This window comes from Balaenoptera musculus, chromosome 11, assembly GCF_009873245.2.
Source record: "Balaenoptera musculus isolate JJ_BM4_2016_0621 chromosome 11, mBalMus1.pri.v3, whole genome shotgun sequence".
Taxonomy (NCBI): Eukaryota; Metazoa; Chordata; class Mammalia; order Artiodactyla; family Balaenopteridae; genus Balaenoptera; species Balaenoptera musculus.
Window position 1 is genome coordinate 69,590,421 of NC_045795.1, and position 25,026 is coordinate 69,615,446.

At 42.8% G+C, this 25,026-nt stretch overlaps 1 protein-coding gene across 1 annotated transcript in view; it reads left to right on the forward strand.

Annotated features, from left to right (window-relative positions):
• Nucleotides 1-25,026, forward strand: part of CACNA2D3 (calcium voltage-gated channel auxiliary subunit alpha2delta 3) — a 768,110-nt gene that overhangs the window by 330,679 nt on the left and 412,405 nt on the right. Inside the window, 1 exon segment of the mRNA XM_036869418.1 lies at nucleotides 20,758-20,893. Within this exon segment, the coding sequence (XP_036725313.1) occupies nucleotides 20,758-20,893 (136 nt within the window).

Below are 25,026 nucleotides of genomic sequence, written 5' to 3' on the forward strand. Positions count from 1 at the left end.
CTTTCTCCTGTCTGTCTACATCCCATCTACTTTCAAAGCCACCTAGCCTCCTGTCGGGCTTAGCCATGTTCCTGCAAGCCTCCCGTATCCTGATGACCTTCTCCTCAGAGCACTTGCACGGCTTGTTGGTGGAATCATGCAATCCAGGGCTTACTTACTTTTTTTTTTCTAATTTTTTAAAATTGTGGTAAATATAAACATAACATGAAGTATATTATCTGAACTGTTTTAAGTGTACAGCTCAGTGGTTAAATATATTCATATTTTTGTGCAACCCTATCACCACTATCCACCTTCAGAATGCTTTTCATCTTGCAAAACTGAAACTCTCTACCCATGAAGCAGTAACTCCTCATCTCTCCTCCTCCAAGACTGGCAACCACCTTTTAAAAAAATTTTCTAAGGTTTTGACTACACTAAGTACCTCATCTAGGTGGAATTGTACAGTATTTGTCTTTTAGTGATGGACTATTTCACTTAGCATAATGTCCTCAGGGTTCATCCATGTTGTAGCATAATTCATAATTTCCTTCCTTTTTAAGGCTGAATAATATTCCACTGTATTTATAGACCACATTTGCATCATTCTGATGGTGCTGGTTCCTAGCCAGGTTGTGTCATGGGCTGATGCTGTGTTTTCTGTTGAGCTCAGTGTCATGACCACGAAAAGGAGATGCTACGTTAAGTATGAGCGGACGTATCAGGCTCAGAACATCGTAGTTCTAAGTTACTTAGAAAAGAAGGACCATGGCCTATGTTGCTTGTCCTCAAGTGGTTTGGAAAGGAAAATCATGTGTTTGTATGTGTGTTGTGTTTTGTATGTATCTCTCTAGGGAAAGTGTGCAAATGTTAAAGCAAATGGGATAAAGTGTTAGCAGTGGGAGAATCTAGAAGGGAATACAGGTATTCTTCATGCTATTTTTATTCCTGCAACTTTTCTGTAGGCTTGAGAATGTTTCCAAATAAATGGACTGTGTCCTGAGCTGGTAAACTGGCCCGAGTCAACATTCATATCAGGCCTCACTGCCCAGCTAACAGTAGAGGCTTCCAGGTGGACAGGTTACCTGTCAGGATGTTGAGTAATGTCTGGTGAGACCAGAACCTCCGCTGATCAGTTTGTCATTGTCAGATCTGAACTCATTCTTGACTGGAGAGCAGATGAAGTGGCCACCAGGCAGAATGGCCAAAGCAAAGGGGACTAAACAGTTATTTGTTGGAAAATTAGAAGTTTCAACTTACAGAGACTCTCTTGGAGATTTCATTGCTGAGAGCTATTTATACATGAGTATTTATGGTTGTACTTTATGTATTCCATCTAAAAATGTGGGCTTTCCACTGAATTACCATAGAGCAGAAGAAAAAATTATTAAAAACATCCAGTTTTCCAAATCTACTCTAATCCTATAGTACAAAGCTAATAAAAACTTGCCAAGCTGATGCTGGCATGTTGCGTGCACTAACTTCATTGCTGAATGTGGTGGGGTTGGGGAGCCGATGGGAGAGATGGGCAGTTCCCAGTGTTACAGATGATGACCCTGAGCCTTCAGACTATGTGTGAGTTGCTTTATTTTCTTCTCTGCCCTTTTCTGTACTTTCTGGATTTTCTACAGTGAACACTTTTTAAAGATCATGTGGGTGTGTTTGGGAAAATTATCTGGTTAGGCCAGGCCACTTTCCATTTGTGTGTGAGATATGCAGAGAGTGAGCAGGACAATCTCAAGGACAGTTTGGACTCACCCCACCGTAGATCATCCAAGCTCCCGTGATTGAAACTCCTTCAGAAACCAGCCATGCCAGCAGACTGGTAATGAATGAGTGTGTTCTCCACAGGTAGCCGAATGTCCTGATGTCACTTTCGTTTCCATGGCTCACTTTACTGCTGCTTTGTGAGCCAGCTTAGGGTAGATGGCCAGTGTATAGGCTGACCCTGGGCCAGCACAGAATGCCACATGTGTGGGAGGGGAGACCCTGGGAGGGAACCGGAGGAGATGAGGACCCTGGGCATTTCTGGAAAGGACCTTTCCCTGTCTCTTTCTCTCATTTGCTTTTTTCTTACTCTGGTAGAACACTGAAGCCTTTTCTGTTATTGTTATTATCAATATTACAAGAGCAGCTGCCATGCATTGAGTGTTCACAGGTGCCCTGCATCGTGTTAACTCTGGGGAAGCACATAAGCTCACTCACCTGTGAAATGGGGCTGTTACTACCACACCTCAGTGAGAGAGTTTCTAGGCATTCATAGCTGTTCCCTCTAGGGAAGACTGGCTTTATTCTAACACACTTAGCCAGTGTTCTGAGGAATTGGCTGTCATTCTGCACTGTTTTGTTTTCATTCCCCTTGGCCATCATACAAAGATGCACAGGATTCTCAGGGTCCTCAATCTGGTTCTGTTCAAGGCACACCCATGTGTGTACGAGATCCCAGGCACACCTCTCTTAAAACTGGCCCTTTATTTGTGCCGTGGGACCTGAAGTGCCCACGTTCTGCCTGTATGACTTTTTAAATTTTGCACTTTTGGAAATGTGACCCCAATAATTTACTTATTCTCTTTTTGGATTGGTTTGTGTCAATAAAATGTGGTCTAGAAGACGTACCTAGTGGCTCTGCTACTAACAGTGCGAACTTGGGCTTATTACTCAGCAACTTAAGCTCAGTTTCCCCGTCTGTAAAATACAAATTACACTAGCACCCACCCTAGAGTTGTTTTGAGGATCAAATCTCTTACTATACGTAGATGTCTTAGAGGAGTTCCTGCTACATCCTGAGTGCTCACTACTGCTGACTTCGTTCATGGCCCACTATCTTTTAAAGGTGTCGCTTTGGGCATATTAACTTAAGGTCTCTAGTGCCCCAGGCTCCTCATTTGTAAATGGGCACAGAGGACCTATATCACAGAAGATTAAGTGACCCAAAGCATGAAAAGTGCTTATTCGGCAAGTGGAAAGAGCATATATGTGGCCAGTGTCATTATTTTTAGGGAGATGTGTTTTTAAAATTGAATTCATCTTTCTCTTTTCCTGTGTTAATTTCTTCTCAAATAAAGCCTAGTGAACAGTTTATGGTGCCTTTTCCAGGGCCATCAATATTGCTTATATTATGTCGTATTGTGTGTGTGTGTGTGTGTGTGTGTGTGTGTGTGTGTGTGATGTGAGTGCATGTGGAATGGTTTCTTTTGCTTGGGTATTTGTGTGGTTTGCACCCTGTTTCCATCTCAAAACTGACATCTCTTTAACCTCCTTTTCTTTCCCTTCCCTGACCAAAGACGTCTCAATCCAAGTTAACTTCCACACGGACACACATGTAGGATGGTGCTTACATGGGTTAAGCGTGTGTGCATGCTTTAGATATTTAGTTCTCTTTCCAAAGTTTTGAAATTGGTTAACTCGAGGCTGGAGCAGGCAGCTCACAGAGTGTGAGCATGAGGGGTCTCCTCCTTTTGTTTAAGTAAATTGTGAAGAAAGAAATACATTAAACTCTGAGACCGATGAGATGAGATGAGATGTGTTAGCAAACATTCTCAGAGTCCACCAGTTTGTGGCCGGGCATCTCAGGACCAGGCATGACAACCTGCCGGGAGCCAGCTCTGCTGCTGGGCTGGAAGAGATGAACCCCCATCAGTGTAACTCAGAAGGAGAAAAAGAGGTGAGCCTGGAAACCCTCTGGGTAACAGTGAAATTACCACTGACTCAATTTGCAGTCATCTTGGAAAGGACAAGCTGCTGTCTCTCCCCTGGTGAATTTCTGCAGAGCACAAATTCTGCAAGTGAACCTCATCTCTGTCCCTAATCAAGTGGCGGCTGGGCTATTGAACATGGTGATTGTCCCAATTGTCCTTTTCACTTGGCTTGTGAGGCAGAGCTGGAGTCTTGGCAGTTCTTGGAAATAATGACCTCATACAAGAACATCCAATTTAGTAGCAGCTTCAGGCTCCCGGTGCCTTCATAAGCAGAAGTGTTTGCATTTCTCCCCTAGTCAACAGATGGTTTACGGGTACATTTTCACCTAGAGTAACAAACAGTAGTGAACTGTGAAGCTGCTGCTGAGTTTTATCTATAATTGAAATACTAAAGGTAAGACTAAATATAATTTGCTGTTATCTCCCCTAAGATACCAACGGTGTTTTGAGTTTGTTCAATGCTATTTTAAGAAATTAAATGATCCTGGCATTTCCCTGGTTGCCTAGTGGTTAGGATTCTGGGCTTTCACTGCCGTGACCCGGGTTCAATCCCTGGTCAAGATACTGAGATCCTGCAAGCTGTGTGGTACGTCTCCCCCGCCAAAAAAAAAAAAAAAGAAAAAGAAGTTAAATGATCCTTTTCACCTACTCATGCTGTCTCATAAAAAGATGAAAAATTATCTAACAGGACTCCTAACCTTGTCATTGTCCAAAAACATACATTTTAAAACAATTGAATTGAAGAACATTTTAGTGGGTTGAATGATGTTCCCCTCAAAAATTCATGTCCATTTGGAACCTCAGACTATGACTTCATTTGGAAATAGGGTCTTTGCAGATATTATCGGTTAAGGATCTGGAGATGAGATTGTACTGGATTTTGGGGTGGGCCCTAAATCCAAAGACCAGTATCCTTAAGAAGAGAGGAAGACACACAGAGACAAACGTAGAGGAGGGCCATGTAAATATCGAGGTAGAGACTGGAGTTATGCTTAGACAAGCCAAGGAATGCCAGGGATTGCCAACAACCACTAGAAGGTAGAAGAGAGGCATGGGACAGTTTCTCCCTTGGAGCCTCCAAAAGAAACCAGCCTTGCTGACACCTTGATTTTAGACTTCTGGCCCCCAGAAGTGTGAGAGAAGAGATTTCTGCTGTGTTAAGCCACCCAGTTGGAGGAGTTTGTTATGGCTGCCCAACACACCAGCCAGGGTTCCTCTGAGTCCCAGTAGACAGTTTCATATAGGACTGCAGGGGGAGGTGAAGGCATCCAGGTCATGAAAAACAGAGAAAGGCTGAGGAACTGTCCTGATTTAGAGGAGACTAAAGAGACAGGACAACTGTTGTAATGTGTGGTTCTGGATCGGATCTGGGCCTGTGGATGAAATTTGAATAAGATTTGTAGATTAGGTGCTAATATTGTATGAGGTGTGGTTTTGATTATTGGACTGTGGTTAAGTAAGAGGTTAACATTTGGGGAAACTGGGTGAAGGGTATATGGGATTCTTTTTTTTTTTTTTTTTTTTTTTACAATTTTTGCAAATGTTTTGAAGTCTGAAAGTATTTCATAATGAAAATTTGAAACAGAGATACTGTTTGTTTATAGGAGAAAGATGAGAGAGAAAGGTTTGGGGGGATCATTTGTGCATGCCAAGAACGGCGAGCTGGTGAACTGGCTAATGTGTATACATTTCTGTAGTGAAAACACAGGCTTTGTTTCTCTGTTCACCAACACTTTTCTCCTTACACTTGTGAGGAAGTTATATTCATTTATTTTAAAGCGAATCCCTCCAAATACTCTGAGTACTGAAAATGTCACTCATGAAAACAGACTCCTTTGCTTCTCCCCATTTTCAACGGAATGCTGTATTGCTGTTACAGATGAGGGTGATGTATATGTCTTGGGAAACTGATAAATGGAACAAAAAGGAAGGGTGTAAGTTGTAAAGGAGTGCATACTGCACAATTCCATTTTATACAAATAAAATGTATGGAGAAGGGAATAGATGGCTTTAACATCAGGATGTAAACAATGGTTATCAACAGGATTAGGGTGGTTTTAATTTTCTCCCTGATCATTTGATTTTTTCAAATATTAAGGATATTTTTATTAATTATGAAAAGTTATTTTTTAAGGGAAAGAATAAGACTATTTTTAGAGGGTGATTTCCACTCTCTCCCCCAGAAAAGAGCTCTATGTTTGGTCTAAGATAAAAAGCCCCAAGTGGAATCTTCTTGCAGAATTCATTTATTATTCCACTCTCTCACAATGTAGGACCAAAGCTTGAGCTATGTTACTGTTCTCAAAGGTGGCCAGCGTGACAGCAGAGCCTGTTTTGGTGGTCTAGTCAGAGTCTGAAATATCCAGCTGAGGAATAGTCCTTGGCTCAAGACGTCAAGATTTTTTTTTTTTGAAACACTGTCTGCATTTTGTTTATCAAAAGGTCTTTCGTATGTTTCTCTTTGGCACAATTAAGTAGATTTTAGAATTTGCAGTTGTGGGTCCATAATATATTCATCCCAAGACGCCTTTGTGCATCTGTTATGTATTTCCATATTGTTTTTGCTAATAGTTTTGGAGAGATTTTAAGCATTTGAACCTTTTTTCCCCCTTGCTTTAAAGACAATGGCTGGAGAAAGTTAAGGACTCAGAAAGTTATTAATTTTTTTGTACCCCTATGTGCACTGTAGTCTACTACTTTTAAGACGAAAGAGCCCATTTTTTCTTGTCCTTCTTCTCTTTCCTTTTCTTCTTATATAGTCTGTGTTGCTCAGAAGGATTGGATTGACCCTCTGCTATGAATTTGTACTGATCCCATATGCTAATTAACTATGTCTTATCCTAATTCAATTGTAAGAGAAAAGATCTCCATATATACATGGTAAATACATAATATGTTTTAGAGAACAAGTATTGAACAACTTTAAATTAAATTAAATATTTGTTTTAAGTAACATGTTTTCTCTTAAACAATTCTACCTTTGATGATGAACAATAGTTCTGAAACAAACTTTATTATCCTCTCTTCACATCTTTTCTTGTTCTTGCTATGGAGTCCACCCATCTCCTGACCTCACAGTGACCAAGCTAGCCTTTTTTATTTTGACCTTGTAAACTTTGACTTGGCATCATGGATGGTCCTTGCTTTGGGACATTCCGTGAGTAACATAGCTTTCAGTTCTTACACACACACTTTGTTATATTCTAATCATGTAAATGCTATTGAAATAGCAGCAACTTTAAATTTACGTGCCCTTTAATTCACTTACAAAATAGAACCAAGCTATTTAAAAATAATCAAACAGACCAAGGGGTGAAATCATGGCAGATTAAATAAGGAAGCTGAATTCGATAGTATCTGCATAGATGGCTTGTCCTCTTTCTAGTTAACTGCTGAAATAAAATTAGTCATCAAATGTGTTAGGACTTCAAAATGTTACTGGAGTTTTGATTTACTCTACTTCTGGCCGTTTAAAATATGTTTGAAACTGTTTAATCAAACTGATTAAATAAACCACCATCACTATATAAAAGTTTTAGCATCTTTATTGCTAGAAGACTTTTCTGAATAAATGTTTCCACAAATAAGAAAATAATAAAGTTTGGACTACTAAAATTTTTAAGAAAAGATTTGTCAAGCCTTGACTTAAAAGCATGCTCTTATTAAAACAATTCCAGCTAAAATCTCTAAGTAGCTCTGTCCTTGAAAGTTTTGGAGATCAGCTTCCGTTTCTGAAGGCCCATCCTTGTCATACATCATTTTCGTAGCAGCTGGCTTCTTGCTTGGTGAAGTTCCTGTTAAATATGTATGGCCTTGTTGGTTTTATTTTAGTAGCAATAACATTTTTTTTTCTTTTTCATTGTTATTTGTAGCATGTAATCTTCTGAACTTGCAGCATTATTTCCCACAAAGCACTTTTCTCTCTTCTTTGAATTTTTTGCTTTGCATCCCAAGAGATCTATCTTCTGCATTAAACTTTCCTTGATAAACTTTCTTCTATCTGCCATGCACTTTTAGAACACTGAACAGACTTCTTGTACACCGGTGTGGTGTGGAAATGCTTCACTTGGAAAATGATCCTGCCAGATTTAAATTATTTAGCGGAATTAGTGCTTGGTGAAATCCCGAGTCACGTGGGTTTTGTGGCCTCTGAGATGACTCTTTGGGTGTTTGTGACCATATTGGAAACTTGGAGGAGATGTTTCTGGTTTGGCACCCTCTCTTTCCTCTTCCCGCCAGTGCCACTCTGAATTTCTTTCAGAAACCCATCTTTCATGGCTGCTGGGCTTGAAATCAGACCCAAGACTTAGCATGTTTAAGCCAATCAGTCAGCATGCCTCATTCCACTCTTGTTTTGGTTAGCTCAGGGATGGGTGTACAATGCTCAAAGTCAATAAAAGTAAGGAGACATCTGAAGGTCTCACATTCTACCCGTGAGTATGGTGGGAAAAAGTTTGATGACTGTAAGTGCTGCAGCAATCCTGTGGCCCCATAAGGGGAAACGTTGGAGATGCTGGGGCAAGGGTTGTAGGGTGAAAGGCCGGGATGTGTGAGAGGAAGGGTCTGAGGATGGAGCCAGCTCAGTCGGACACAGAATAGAAAGACAGAGACCACAGCCTTGGTGAAACCGTTGGCAATCTCTGGACCAACCTACCCTTGAAGCCGTTTCTACCCCTAATCTTTTTAGTTCTATGGGCCAGTATTTTTAAAGGTATTTTAATTTGGCTCTTTGGTTCCTTAAATTGGAAAGATTCCCAGCTTGAAGAAGTAGAGGGTGTATTGACATAATTACAGTAGCAACAGTCTTAAGTAGCCTCCAGTTAAGCAATTTAGTGGATTAATTAATGTTTTCCATTTCTTCTCCCATCAGTAAAACACTTTGGCTGATGTCTGGAGCATGCTGAATGTCCATAGCTAGCCAACTGCCCCCAGTACTTAAAAGACCATGGCCTTACATACACTGATTGGCGAAGTGTTAAAAGAAGGTGTTATGTATTATTATAAAAATGATTCCTTGCTCTAATTCTTTTTGGTTATACACATCGTGATCACATCAGAGATCTCTCTCTCTCTCTCTCTCACACACACACACACACAGAGTCATTCGGTTCCATTCCCTGTGGAATGGGGTGAGTTATAAATGGAGTGTCTGTCCATTCTGTTCTGCCAACAATATACCTACTTACACTAATTATCTCTATGTATTAATAAAAATACCCCCCCTCAAAAGTGATCCAGTTTGGATAATAAATGATATGCTCATCTAGTTACAAATCATGGAATAGAATTAAACCTATGCCATTTGATTTTTCACGAGCTTATTTGACAAGAGGAGGGGACCATCAAATACCCATCCTTGCCACTCAGGATCTAGTGTGCATTAGCCGCTGAAGGTCCATAAACTCAATCATTTTGTCTCAATTAATTGGGCCCAACTGCTGTTGTTCAACAAGCCAAAAAAATAGTTGATATAAGCATTTGTGGGGTGAATGAGGTCTGGTGGAAAGATGGCTGGAACATCCTTGTTAATAATTCTTGGCCAACATTATTGGAAGCTGGTATTATTCCTAGTGGATATCATGCTCTTTGGGAGCAGTTTGAACTTGCCGTGGTACAGTTGGGCTGGGGGTGGGGAGAGCTTACGACCAGAGGATCTTTGCATGAAAATGAGCATCAAAAGCAAATTCCTATAATGTTCTAGCCATGTGAACCCAGTCCCCTGGTGCCATATCCATCAAAACCACCTTGGCATGAAATTGGTTTCCTCCACAGAGCTCCGTGAGGGGGTGGATCTTCCCCGCAGTTTATTTGCCGAGAACATTGTCTGCTTCTTAGAGCATCTTTCTGCCCTTTCTCAGGCCTACTTCTGACTCCTCTGTACATGTTTCTAGCGGTGTCAAGCTAGAAATGCCCTTGGCTATGTGACCACAACTACATTTTCTTATTCTTGGGGCTGCATGCCTTCAGGAGTTTGTCAGTTTCAGAGCTGGAAGACATAGAGGATATATCATTTATATTTTATTAAAGAAAAACCACAGTTTTCTTTATACAAGGAATGTGTTCACATTTCACCTGCCATCCTACACCCTGGTGTAGATGCTGTTAAGGTTGAGATGTGAGTTACTTAGGCAGGAAACTGGGAAGAGGTGATGAGCATGGCAGCTTTGAGCCACTGGAGCCACATTTCCCCAGCCCCAGTCATTCATGGGCCACACTCATGTCTTCATCTGTTTCTGCCCAATGCCTATTTGATTACTTGATGTTTTTCTTTAAACTGACTCACTCTTTATTTTCACCTAAATAAATTTAGCCTCGTTCTGAGTAATAATCTGCGTACCCATGGGTTTGATGTGTTGCTTAAAATTACTCTAACATAATGAAGTACACAAAGGCTAAAGTCTTTAAAAGTTCCTTTGTGTTCTACCTGAAAGTACTTACCTAGGATGGCATGTGGTGTGTGTGTGTGTGTGCGTGTGTGTGTGTGTGTGTGTGTGTGTGTGTGTTCTGAGAAGGGAGTGAGGGCAGGGCATAAGCCCCTTTCCATCCATGGTTCAAGAAATAAGAGATTAAAATTTTATTCTGCTATTTCAGTGGCTACTTGTAGCTCATATATCTGGCAGCAGCATTCCAAATTTGGAAAAGGGTGCTTCTTTTCTGGGAACTTAAAAGTAAATTAAGGCATAAAAGACCCATTACTAGACCTGGTCATTCTGATCCCCAAACCCAGGCCATTCACTAGACAATTGCCTTTCCTCACCCCACTGCACCCACTTACAAAGACCAAGGCTTCCAGCATCTCAAAGGATGACGAGATCCTGGTACAAAGAGGAGAATGTGTCTACACCTCCATCACCATGACCATACCCATCCTGCCACCACTGAGTGGCCTGTTAAATCGATGACAGTGTAGATATGGGCAGGACTTGCACTGAAACGCAGATCAGGAGTTCTGTGGTCCTCCTCAAGGCTCAGCTCAAATCTTCCTTCTGCTGTGCCTCTTCTTCCAGCTGGCTCATATTTCCTTCTTCCTCACTCAGAACTCACCTTTCATCCATATCCACCCCATCTTTCCTACCCACAAGCCAATTTTTCAGGCTGGTACCCTGTGACATCTCTTAAAAGCAGTGCAGAATACTAATTCCCTTCCGTGCCCCAACCTGGGCCTCTCTCAGAAGCCAGACTCAAGGCTGCATGTCGTCTCTCCATATAAATCTCAGAGCAAATGCAAGAGAGTCAGCTCTCTGCCTTTGGGTGTTAAAAACAAACAGCGAAGTTACACTTAGCTCTGTTTCCCTTTTTGAATGTCCACAATCCACTTATCTGCCTGTCTGTGGCTTCTGGGCCCGCTGATGGTGATACGCTACCCTGTTTCCTGTGCAGCCCTCTGCTCCCTCGGCCTCCGATTCAGCGCCTTCCTTTGTCCAGACGCAGTTCTGTGTCTTCACACCGACAGTATCCCTGACAGCTCCTTAATTGCTACACGCGTTTGTACAGTTCCCTAGCAATTATATTTCAGACCCTGTCAGGGTACCTGCTAGCCTCGGAGCTGTGTTTATATTAAATATCAATAAAAAGCTGATAGCATCAGTGCAGACGGCAGGCTCACAAAATCATATTTTACTGGGAGCCACAAGATGGAAGGGAGGAATGTTTAAATTCCTTTCTCTCTTCTGAAAGTTTGGAATGAGAGGAGACTTTCTGAGTGAATATCAGGAATGGGTTCTTACCAAATAATGACAGCTATAGGTTCTGTACTCTAGCTGGGAGTTGTCTTTTTGTGTGTGTGACTTGTCATAACATCAGTTTTCTCCAGAATTGTTTCTTTGTGCGCTTCCCCCATGCCCCCCACCATGGAACACAGGACAAGCCTTCAAATACCCTAGGTAATTTTAAATGCTTGTTGACTGAATGGGTATGTTTATTTGGCTTTACTTTGAGTGGGGTGGGTGTGTGTGTGTTTAGGACAGAGGCCTGGGACTAAGTGTCTCTGAGCCCCACCCCACTCTCTCCCCATGCCCCCTGCTCTGCCTCTTCTGAGGGACACTTTCACTTTAGGCGAAAGGACAGCCTAGCCCATCTCAGGCTGTGTAGCTTTTCCCCAACAGGACCTCGGTTCTCCCACCCTTCAGAAATAGTGTGCGCCTTCCCAGGAGCTGTGAGCATGACGGTGAATGAGGCATGTAGGGCAGCTTGGCACTGTGTGAGCCCATAGCAGTGCCCAGAAAAAGTCATGCTGAAGGTTTCCAACACCCAAATGTGTGGTCAAGGATTTCTTTTTCTTATGGTTCCCACTCTTTCATGCTGCTTATGAATAACTTCTATCAATTAGGGACACACTGCAAGAACAGCTGGCTGGGATGTACATTCTGAGGACTGTTGCAACAGAGAAATTGGTGTTTGCAAATCTGTGACAATCCAGCTGTTGGAGGACAAACTCTTCCCTGTTTCCATCAGTAGATTTTCCCATTTGTGTGCCATCTAAGAAGCATGCCAGCTCCCCTTGGGTGAACTCCCCTAGGATGCAGTACTCTGAAGCACTGTCCTCCAGGCTTCCTACTGTGGAGGACGCCCTGCTTGGATGCTGGGACGATGCAGAAGAGAGCTTCTACCTCTGGAATAAACACCTGCCTTCAGAGTGCAAAACTTGTTTGGTGAGCTTGTCCTCTCTACACCAGTGGCTCCTCTCACTCTGCCACCCTGCCACCCTAGTGCAGGCACCATCCTGTCCCCCTGGAAGGACAGTAGGAGCCTCTAAACAGTCCCTCCACCCCCACTCTCCTGCCTCTGCTTGGTTGCTCTCCAAATGGAAGGAGTGTGTACCTGCCCTCTCTTCAAACCATCCAGGGGCCTCCATTGTTCCTGAGATTGCCAGCAGACTGCAGCCCAGGGTCTTCAAGGTCCTGCTAAGTTCTCATCCCCGATCCCTCCCACCCAAGCTTTTTGTCCTCTGAATTCCAGGTACTTAAACTTGCAGTTGGCAATGCCAGGACCACTCTGCACCCGCACCCCCGGCCCCACTTTTTTTTTTTTTTTTTTTAATGGTTGTATTGATTTACAGTGCCAATCACAATAACAAAGTTTCCATTTCTTTTTTATTTTTTAATTAATTAATTAATTTATTTATTTTTGGCTGTGTTGGGTCTTCGTTTCTGTGCGAGGGCTTTCTCCAGTTGCGGCAAGTGGGGGCCACTCTTCATCGCAGTGCGCGGGCCTCTCACTATCGCAGCCTCTCTTGTTGCGGAGCACAGGCTCCAGACGCGCAGGCTCAGTAGTTGTGGCTCACGGGCCTAGTTGCTTCGGAGCATGTGGGATCTTCCCAGACCAGGGCTCGAACCCGTGTCCCCTGCATTGGCAGGCAGACTTTCAACCACTGCGCCGCCAGGGAAGCCCCCACCGGCCCCACTTTTAATGCCTATTCATTCCTCAAATTCCAGCTTGATCAATAATGTGTTAGGAAGACCTTGCTTAAGAACATGTTCCCCAACATCATGTTTTGCCCCTTCTGATACTAATCATAACTGTAATCTTATATTTAATTCGATAATTATTGGGTTTTCTGCTTTCCCCAATGGACTATACATGCCTTTGAGTTAAAGGCTTTGCCTGGTTTTCCCCACTGCTTTGTCCCCAAATCCTAACACAGTGCCTGGCACACAGTAGTCATTCAGCAGGTATTTTCTGAATGAATGAAGAAATACATACTACATCCGGTACAGGGGCTAAATGCTTTGGAGAATGTTAGAAAATATGACATGATTTACACACTTTAAATGGGTTGTACAATGGCAGTAGGAACAGCTACTATAAATGAAACAAGAAAAGAAAAGCCTCAATAAGATTGTCCAGGGTGGGGATGTGGGTGTAAGTTGGGAATTGGAGGAGAAGCAGATTTGAAAATGGATCCTGGGCCAGACCAGAGCATCTTAGAGCACTGGGCAGTGAGATGTAGTCTCTGAGTGATGGGTTAGCAGAAACTACTGAAACTTCTGGGTCAGGGTGTACGATCTTGCCTTGGAATTCAGCACAGATTTGCAATCAGGATGCCAGGTTCCAGAGAGCCGCAGCAAGGGTCTTGCAAGGCTGGTGTTATTCTAGTACTTGTTGGTGGGAAAGGGGTGGCTGTGCTCACCGCATCTCTGAACCTGTCCAAGGTGAGTTTTATTCCCTTTCTAACCAGAGCAAAACCTCAGGGAGGAAGTAGGCTTTGATTCTTCAGCTCTTTGTTAGAGACCTCAAGGGAGACTCAGTTAATGGGACAAGATCACATATCAAATGAGGTGTTTTAAATTAGTGATACCAGCTTAACTACAGTTTATCAGATGCCACTTTAGAATCCAAAGCCCCATGAGATATGCTTATCTTCACTCTAGAGTGTCTTATCCAAGATTTTATGCCTTGTAAATGTCCCCTCTGCAAGCAGCCCCCAAATCCAAATGCTGATGGTGATGAGAGAGCTTCACTGTGGCTCTGCAGCAGAGACCCCAAGGGGGATGCATTAGGGGACCCTTGCAGACAGGCTCTACCTTATCTTTATCCACTATGTCCTCTTCAACTTACACACATGCCTGGAGCATTAGGTGTGAAGATGCTGTCAGGATCTCCAAGAAAGCTTGATCCCAGCCCCCTCCTCCAGGGACCACCCACTTCATTTGTTTGTTGACAGCTGGGGGCAGACAGCCTGCTCTGAGCCACGTGTTACCTTGACTGCACCTCCCATGCCACCTTTTTCCCCTCACCCCTTACTATCTGGTGAGTAATAGAGTTTGAGGCCTCCATTCCAGTCTTCTTCCATCTAAGAGCTTGGACGCAACATGCAATTTAGCTAATCTCTACCTTGGTCAGGTGATGTACTGGGGCAATGGACTTCAATGCTCTGAGGATCAGTTTCCTCATCTGTCAAATAGGGCTAGGAAGAGTAGTTTGTAACTGTCCTGCATAGTACATGGCACATTATAAATGTGCCAGAAATGGCAATCTCTGCTGCTATCAGTATCATTATTATTTTGATTTCTATCACATAATTTTCTTTTTCTTAGTATCTCTGACAAAGACTTAGGAATGGTTTATTCCAGGGGGATAAAGAATGACAAGGAGGAAGAAATGCAAGTTTCTCCACAAAAATTTAAATATGTTAAGGGAGGAGGACTATTCAAAGTTGATATATTTAAGGCAAAAAATCCGAACAAACAAGTTCCGTCATTGACCGGAAATCCCACTGGGGAATGAGCTCCTGAAGTCTAGCACATCGAGGCAATGGGCTGAGAGTCTAAGGTACCCTCTAGGTTTTGCCAAACTGGTAGCTGGGTTCCCCACTCACTTTGCTTCCCAGCTCCATCCAGAGTGGTTCAGCACTGGGCCATGAGTATTCCGCATCCCTCTCTTCCCAGGACTGCCAGAAAACGCCTCCAGATTTGGGAAAAGCAAGCTGCATTTAATATCTAGCACATCACTAAGTTTAGAGGAAGGATAAATGTTTTGCTAATAAATCTATTTTATAATTCAACACACATTAAGGGCTATTTTCCAATACATATTAAGTGCTTGATAATTAGCATCAAAAGTATTCATTATTTAATCTATGATCTATTTAGAATGAACGAGAGACGTCATTTGCTTGCTGAAACGGGAGACATGAAACCTCTCCAGCCATTCTCCTCTTGAATCTGGTCCAGCATGCGGGGCTGAGGAAAACTGCGTGGACTCAGTGCCCCCAGTAATCCCTGTGCTGGTGTAATTTTATATCCAGGAGACACACACCTTCAAAGACCTTTAGGAAAGCCCAAGATCCTTCCTCCAGCTTGTTCAAGGCAGAAATAAATACCTTCTTTACAAGGGCCATACTTCAAAACCCAGTTGAACATGAATTCAGCCCCTTCCCTTCAAACAATGGCTTTTGGGTAACAGTAGTTTGTAATTCAATATTAGCCTATAATTGTTCATGTATGCTCAGATTTTCTAGAAATGGACCCATATTTTGTGGTAGAAAATGGCAAGTTTAAATTAATACAGTGCTGCTAATTCACTGGAGAATAAATGATATTGAGAAAAAAGATGAAGGGAGTATCAGGTAACTTTGAGGTCTGGAGAGGAAACTCAAATACTAAGGCATCCATAAAGATCCTGATTGTTTGAAGGGTGTGTCCTGGAAAAAGGAAGTAGGCTATGCTGGCTATAGATTTCAGAAGAAAAGAAATTTGATTTTTGAACCATGAATAAAAGCGTGATGGGCCTTGGCACTGGTGGAGCACAGATTACGTCTGTTAGAAAATGTATACTTGGCAGGAAACTTTGCTGATCTGCTAAAATCCTCACCATGGCCTGCCCACCTCTCCAGCCCCATCCTGTAACTCTCTCCTTTGCTCACAAGGCTCCAGTAATACTTGTGGCTTTGTTGTTTTGTTCCCTAAGACATGGGTTTCTTCCCAGCTCCAGACTTTAGAACTTGCTGTTCTCTTTGCCTAGAAAGTTTTTGCTGGCTAAGGGGTTTTTGAGCTGATGCCTTCTTAGCATTCAGGGCTCTCCTCAAAGAGGTCATCTTTGACCGCCCAATTTGAGTAACTCCCCTTTCCCCAACTAATCACGCAGGGTAACTCTCAAGCCTACCATCCCTTTTACTTGTCTTCATCACACCCATTTCTATTTGGAATTCTCATTTCTTTTCCCTTGTCTCCCCTCCTCAGACTGAAATGTCAGCTTCACGATCTATCTGGTTCAGTGCTGAATGCCTGAGATAGTAGGTGCTCAATAAATATTAATCGAATGAACAAATGGAAGAATCATCAAGAGTGCCTGACCCTGATAATTTGAGGAAGGGAGGAAGACACATAGGTAGAGCCTTACCTGGATGGTCCTAGGACAGCTGGACTGCCCTGGGTGGGGAGTCGGGGGCTCACCATAGAGCTGCAACTGGTGATGTACCCTCCTGGTGGAGCCCTCCTGCTGCTGGGCACCTATGTGCCTTGTACCACCAACTTTTGAGGGAGGGCTGCTCTCATTTGCCTTCCACAGATGGAGACATTGGGACACAGGAAAGTTAAGTCACAAGTCCAAAGCCATTAGCTAACAAGTGTTGAGTGAGGTCTCAAACCTGGGATTCCAGCTCCAGAGCCCAAGTTCCAGACTGGTGACTGCAACGTTGGGGTGCTGCCCAGAGGCACGCAGCAGAGAACAGGGAGGAAAGTTGGGGGTCTTCTTGGAACCTTATTTATTTGCTAAGACATGGAGCAAATAATGGCCAGTATGTATGGAGTGTTTTGTATGTGCCAGTTGCTGTGCTAAGTGCTCTACATACATTAATTTGCTTGAGGCTGATCATCTCAGATAGGTCACAGGAGGATGGAACTCAGGACTGAAATGCGATGGCTACTCATTCACAGAAATAGAACTAAAAGGAAATGTGTGTGCATGTGTGTAAGGGGGAGTGTGCAGAGAGAACGTTAGCCATCTGCAACATCAGGTGACCCCTGTGTAGCAAAGTGCAAGCTTCAGAGGAAAGCACAGATGAGAGCAGTTACTGGGTGGAAATAAAAAAGGAAGCTACAAATGTGATTTTTTGATGGATTGTATGATGTATTATAAAGACAGAGCAGGAATGTGTGAGTGCTTTTCAGATACAAATTGCAAATTGATCAGAAAGGTGGTGTGGGACTCTTACTCTCTAAACCTCTGCTAGTAGTCTGTTTTACTAAAAGCTGAACGTCTGATAGATTTTTGACTGGCATTGGAGGTAATTTAATCTCTCAGAAGGTAGAGGAAACAGGAGGAAGAATTGCTATTCCTGGACTTGATATTGACCAATATGAATCATAAGTTGATGCATAATGGACAGGAACATTGGGAAAATGACCATGTTACGTGGAGTTCACTTTATTGAGCAGAGAGGCTGGGCATTGACACAACACTAAACATTAAGGGAAATGATTTTAGTCCAGTTTGTTGCACTACAGGTAGGACCCATTGAAAGAGGTCAGGAAGAATTGTAAGCTCATAAAATTACAATGCAGATGTGAAAATCTGAATTGTTCCCATAAAGAAGAAAAGGGAGAAGGCCTTTAAACGTCCTTCACTAGGAAAAAGGCCTGCATCTATTAAACTGAGATTTTAAAAACAGTACATTAACAACCATAGAATATGGGTATATTGTATAGGATAATTAAGAGAGTATGAGTACATGTAATGGGTTGAATAGTGGTCTCTAAAGGATATGTCCAAGTCCTAACCTCCAGTACATCCTTCAAATGTGACCTTATTTGGAAATCGAGTCTTTGCAGATGTAATTAAGCTAAAGATTTTGAGATGAGCTCATCTTGAATTTAGGGTGACTGGTTTTCTTAAAGAAAAAAGAGAGGGAGATTTGACACAGAGACCCACAGAGGCCAAGTGAAGATGGAGGCAGAAATCGGAATGATGTGTTTATAAGGCAAGAAACGTCAAGGGTTGCTGGCGACCACCGGAAGCTAGGAGAGAGGCATGGAACAGATTCTCCCTCAGAGCCTCCAGAAGGAACCAATCTTGCTAACACCTTGATTTTGAACTTTTGGCCTCTGGAATAAATTTCTGTTATTTTAAGCCCCCACCCCCACCCCAATTTGTGGTAATTTCTTACAGCAGCCACAGGAAGCTAATACAGTCCATTAAACCCCTTAGATTATTTTAACTAGACCATATTTTTTAGTGATTCTACTTCCCTTATTCATCATACCCTGGGAAAACCGAAGCCCTCTTTTCTTAAAGAGACATAATTTCAGAGCAAGATGTGGTATCCAGATGAAGTGGATGAAATGATCCTCAGGCACTACAGTTCTTTCTCATTTCTGAAGGTGCTCACAGTTCCCAGAGGGAGGAACAATCTTAGGTTACTAGGGCCATCTGGAGCTATGGGCAGCCTTTTACTACCCCCAGAGAAATCATGCTCAAGAAAAAAGAATTGTCTAACTGGAAACTGGTGAACTCCTTAACATGTTGAGACAGAGAGCCAGTGAAATGGAATTTTCGCTTCTAATTGTGGAAGGTTTTTATAATTGAAGTTATTGATGGAAGAGGCAAGAACCATGGATTTTTCACTGTCATTATTGTATTTGCACCTTCGTGGATTAATTTAAGTGGCTTTCGTAGCAAAGAGTGAGTCACAGTAATTATTGTTAAGCTTGGACAGGAACAATAAAGAACTCCATTTTCCAGGATGGTGAGGATAGTCTTACTCAAAATTACTTTACAGGAAAAAGTTGACTTGATCATTTTCACTCTCCCAGTCTATGATGTGGTTTATTATAGTTTACAAGAGTTAGAGCATTTGCCCTTGAGATGAGAGTTAGAATCCCAATTGCCTGTTGAATCTGGGTAAGTGGTCTGAAAGAATGAGACAGGCTGGAGCTAAGACAGTAAGACAAGGCGCCATGTCTGTCCACTGGGTCAGGCGTCATATCGTGGCTGTCTCATCCTCCACATCTTGTGGGCAGCCAGCTGGCAAAGGGCAGGCAGCTGGGGAGGAGTAGTGGCTAGCACAGTGCCAACAGTGAGTTTCCTTGCAGTGTACCTAATTTACATAAGCATTTCTAGAGTTACTTTTTTCGGTGGCTTGCTGTGCAACTTACGGGCTGGACTGATGGAAACTGTCCCCATACCCCCTGTCTGCGTAGTATGGAGGGATCTTTGGAATGAGGACGCCACAGTGGGGTTACTGTGATTCACAGTTCCACAGGGAATTCTGGTGAGGGTGCTGGACTCCAGGGGAATGGACTAGCTCCATTGATGACTTTGTGAATGCCTATGGCCGTTAGTCCCTTTCTGTCAATGTGTTTTACCTTCCAAACAGGCCAAACAATTGGGTATTATTATCCCTATTTTACAAATAAGGAAATCACAGATAAGAGGCTTTGCCATTTGATAGTTGGGTGTTTTAGGAAAGAACCTGACCTCCTGGTGCTCCGTTTCCACTTGTATAGCATGGAGAACATCAGTGGACCTGCTATGGAGGGCTGTGGTGGGGTGACAGGAGTGAAGATGAGCACAGTGCCTGCCTTGCAGGAAGGACTCAGCAAAGGTTTCTCCTCCTCCTCCTCTTCCTGATTATTAACATGCTCATCCTGTTGTCATCCTTACCCTCATCATACTGGGACTGGACAATTATCTATACTCTTGCAACAAAATTTTGCTGAGTGTTGCATTATTTTGAAACAGGATCTTCCAAGGTTTAAAAAAAGTGGACAGTTAAAGAGTATCCTCAGTGATCCACCATGCTTTGATCAGTCTGCAAGAAATATATATTTTCTGTCTTCGTCTTCACTCTTAATTCTCATCTGTGGACAAAAGACAAGGGGTTATCTTTGGGCTCCCAAGGGTGAGGGAAAGACATTTGCTCATGGGATGACAGGGCAGAGAGTAGATAGTTGTCTGGAATTGGAGAACAACCTTTTATTCATCAATCCATCCATCCATCAATTCATCCATTCATCTCTTTATCCATCCATACATTTTTGGAGTTTCTGCCACGTGCTGGTCAAAGGTGTGCAGCAGGAGATCAAAGCAAGATTGTTCCTGCCCTTATGGAGCTCTTAATCTGCTGAACAAAAGAGGTAGAGAGATTTAGTTATGTAATTCCAATTTACTTATTTATTTATTTTTAAAGCATACTTTTAAGTTAGAGGTGGAGAGAATTGGAACAGGGCTGCGTTGGCTGAGGTGACTGCAGTGACAGAAAACACATTTTTCCTGTTTTCAATGCTGAGTTCTGACTCAGGAGCCGAAAAGTAGAACAGAATGCTAAGAAGGTCTCTCTTTGCTTTCTCAGGAACTATTTGCTCAGCCAGATTGAAAGTTACCCAAAAGGGGATGTGCCTTTCAAATAAGGAGTCATCAGTAGAGGCTCCTGGGTGGCTTAGAGGGCTCAGGCGGGATGGGGAAGCTCTGATGTATGGAATTCCCAGGAGCTAAACATTTCGGGAGCTATTACTTTCTTCACAGCTTCCTGCAGGACGGGCCCCATGGTGATATCTGCCAGCTACGTGGGATGCCAGCTGGGGTTCTGTTTCACTTTGGTTTGTAACATTCCTCTTCTCCCCCCCCCCACTTTTTTCCCCAGATCCAGCAATTGTCAATGGGGTTTATTGGTCCGAATCCCTAAACAAAGTTTTTGTAGATAACTTTGATCGTGACCCGAGTCTCATATGGCAGTACTTTGGAAGTGCAAAGGGCTTTTTTAGGCAGTATCCAGGTGAGTATCCCTGCATTGAGAATTATGATTCAAGTTACTGATCCTGTGATATTTTCCTTTAGGGTTCAGGGTTAACAATTTTTTCCCTTCCCTTAGAAGAAAATGAAAGATTAAGTCCAAATCTATTAAATCTGTTGTCAGGGTACAGGACAGGAATGCAGTGTGGCATCTGCATACGTGTGCACACCCACATTTGGATCTACATGTGGTTTCAGCATCTTCCTCAATAGAGTAAGTCATAGAGCCGCCACCTAAAGTGAGGAATTGGAGTGTGAAAAGTATCATATTTCATCTTTCTGGACAAGAGGTTGCTTTTATTACTATTACTACTATTACTATTATTGTTGTTATTATTACCAGGGAAAGGAGTAATCCATAATCGGCTGAGTTAAATTCTGACTGAAAAATGTAAGAAATGGAAACATTTGAGCTTAGGTTTCCCTACTCTAAAGCTGACTGCTCCTAGAGGGAGAGGTTGAAATGGCCAAAGCACTACTGACATCAGTGCCACCAAGAGCACCTTCAAATGAATGTGTTTGTCAGAGTTTGTCCATCATGACTTTGGAACAAGTGTTCCTTCTAGGGTCTTCCCAGGCCTCTGCTTTGCAACAGGAATTTAATTCTGGCTTGGTTTGAATTGTAATTAAAAAAGGAAGTTTTAATTTTGCTTACAAGTTGTGAAAACAGGACTGGAGGCTGCAATTGTGCCAATATCACAGCTGTAGAAATTAACAAGCTCAACCTAAAAGAAGGAAAAAAACGCCCTGCATAATCTTGGAGCAATTAAGTGGAGTCTTTTATGTTTTCATTAAGTAAGGCTAGGCACCTGATGTCTTCCCACTTTGAGGCACAGAGACTGCCAGCCTCTGCCTTCAGGAGTTGTTTGCCCTGCACTTAGCATCTGTCCCCTGAGACTTGCCTGCCAAGTGCCTGCTTTGCCAGATTATTCAACATTTCCCAAGAGCTGTGTTCAGCAGGGCATGCATGACTCCTCCTGGAGCTCACAGAAATTTAAACAATAAGCATTCTATTAAAGATAACATTATAATAAACAGTGGTCTATTAAAGTTCCAGTGTCACCAAATTGCAATCTGCTTTGATACACTCAACAGAGAGTAAATTTAATGCAGATGTTGTGAAAATAGAGCATGGTGGGGGGCTGATCCATCAGGGAAGCCACAAGGACATCTTACCACGTGGCATTTGGATGAAGGTGGAGCAAATAAGAAGAAACCACAGATCATCTGTTGTCTCCACCAGCAGGAAGTCTTCAAACTAAATTGAAAGTTTCAAATTTGAAATCTGATAATAGAGATGTATTAGTCATCTCGGGCTGCCGTAACAAAACACCACAGACTAGGTGGTTTAATACAACAGACATTTTATTTCTCATTGTTCTGGAGGCTGGGAAGACCAAGATCAAGGTGCTGGCAGATTTGGTTCTTGGTGAGACTCCTTTTCCTGGCTTGCAGACGGCTGCCTTCTTCCTGTGTCCTCACATGGGAGAGAGAGGAAGCTCTGGTGTTTCTTACTCTTCCTGGAAGGGCACTAATCCCATCATGGGGGTTCCACTCTCATGACCTCATCTAAACCTAATTGCCTCCCAAAGAAATTACCTCTCATACCAGAACATAGGGGTTTTTCAACCTATGAATGTTGGTGGGACACAAACATTCAGTCCATAACAAAAGAAAATCCTCATAAAGGGTTTCTCTAATTGGAGAGATTAATTTATGTACAAGATTTTTATCAGTCAGAATCAGAATAGTTGACTCAGAAATGCTTACAGTTCTTTTATGATATTGGTGGCAGAGTTCTGACTTTGTAAAATTTCTGCATATTTTCTTTGTGAATAAAGACATAGGTCACAGTCCTCCAAAGGGCTTCACTGCCCTGATACATGTCAGTGCTCACTCAGTGCTTGGTTCTGAACAGAGAGTACGCCTCTTGTTTCTTGGACATAAAATGATTGTTAGATGAGGGATCCATGGGCTTTTATTGCTAGGATTTCTTTTTTTTTTTCTTTTTAGGATGCTTCTTTTCATGTTTAGAGTGGTACAATAGTATGAATCAGTGGTAAGTGTAAATGTCGTAAGCAGAAGGGACGTTCCTTCATTCTTACGTAAGTGTGTCCTGAGTTCTTGCTTTGTTCCAAGCCCTGTGTGAGGCCCTGAGGATAAAATGGTGAGCTAAGCAGAAAAGGTCACTGCCCTCACGAAACTTCCTCTTGTGGGGAAGTGCATTCATCAGAGATTTTGGTTGCCAGTGGCAGAAACCCAGTTCCAACCAGCTCTAGCAAGGAACACATTCATTGAATCACCTGACTTTCAGGTGATGCTGAGTTAGGCCCTGCTCTGTTGGCCCTACTCTTCATTTTCATGTACCGAGAAGATTATGAAGACATATGTTGCCTTAGATGAAATTAATTTCCCTCCAATATTAGTTTATAATGCCTTTGGGAGAGAAACAATAGTATATAGGAATATTGCACAATATTTTACATTTAATCAGATTTGAGCATTTGAGTCTGCAGTAGAGATTTTGACATTATTTTCAGTTTCACCTGTGGATATGCTGAATGTTCTAGGGACCTTGTCCTATGAAAGCTGAGGAAGGCAGGCTAGGCATCACTGATGCGGGTCATGAAGTCTGGAGTGCCGCCGAGAGAAGGCTGAATGGCAGTGAAAGCTGCTGCTGAACTGCATTGTTCCTTTTATCTTGAGATTCATGCCCCAGCCAGCCTGGGTGGGATCCCATGAGGCATTTGACACTTCCGGAAATGATACGGCTCCTGAGGGTACTCCTTGGTTAAGTGACAGTTCCTTGGATCTCAGAGATTTAAGATGAACCAACTATTATTTCTCTGGGATTTGATTACTTGAACATTTTCAAAATATCTGTGTGTATAAAAAATTACATACTAAAATGCTGAAATGTCCTAGGAGAGATAGTACCATCTGGGACAGGGTTTCCTGAAGTTTGTCTCCTAAATCATTTTGTTGTGAGATTCTTGGGAAAGGAAAGGCTCAATGGTCAGATTAGTTTGGTAAATGCTGCCTCTTGCTGCCCCAGCAGCAAAGGTTCAAGATGAACATAAGCAGATTAAAGGCCCTCAGATGTTCCTCCCATGGCATGGAAACCAGTTTTACTTTTACACACTTAACTCACACTAACATACAGAAAATTCTCATGGAACCTCCTTATACTGCCTGTGTAAGGAAGAGAATGGTGGCATGGGATTTGGGAGATCAAGTCCCAGTCCTAACTAGGAATCTCAGGAAAATCTGTTGAACTTTCAGAGCCTTGGAGTCCCTGCTATGAAATGAAGATTTGGGCCCAAAGGTTAGGTGTGGGTGAGATGATCCTCCAGGGCCCATACAGCCCTGTCTTTGAGTCAAAGTGTGACCTTTATTGTTATATCCAGGGCAGCTGTGCCTAGAACTGTGTTGAAGCACTGTCTTCATCCCCTTAGTGTGTACCTCCTGTCCTGACCAGGAAGGGCGTGGGCCTCCTGGTTCCTGCTGTCACCCAGGCTCTTTCTTTGGTATAGACATCCTCTCTGCACAGCCACACCAGCCTTCCTTCAGCTCCTTGAACTTGACATGCTCTTCTTATACCTTGGCAGACATGGTTCTCTGTGCCCGGGGGTTGTCTTCTTTACCCTGTGGCCACCCCTCATTTTTGTTTTACAAGTCCTACGTGTTTTACATGTAGTGGGTTGAATAGCGTCACTCCAAATTCATGTCCACCTGGAGCCTCAGATGTGACCTTTCATGGAAATAGATCTAATATAGCTGGGATGTGATCATACTGGATTAGGATTAAATCCAATGTAACTGGTATCCTTATGAGAAGGGAGGACATACAGACACAGAGGGAAGACAGCCACGTGAAGACGGAGTAGGAAATTGGAAAGATGAGCTACAAGTCAAGGAACACCAAGCATTGCTGGGAGCCACCAGAAGCTAAGAAGAGGCAAGGAAGGATTCTTTCCCTAGAGCCTTTTTGAAAAGCACCAAGTTTCAGCAGTGCATGGGTGGAGTTACAAGCCCATTTGCAGGGAAAGGACCTCAATCCAAAAGGAGAGCATTGAGTGTCATTAATTCCTTCTTCCTAGGCCCTGGCCTAAATGCTAGG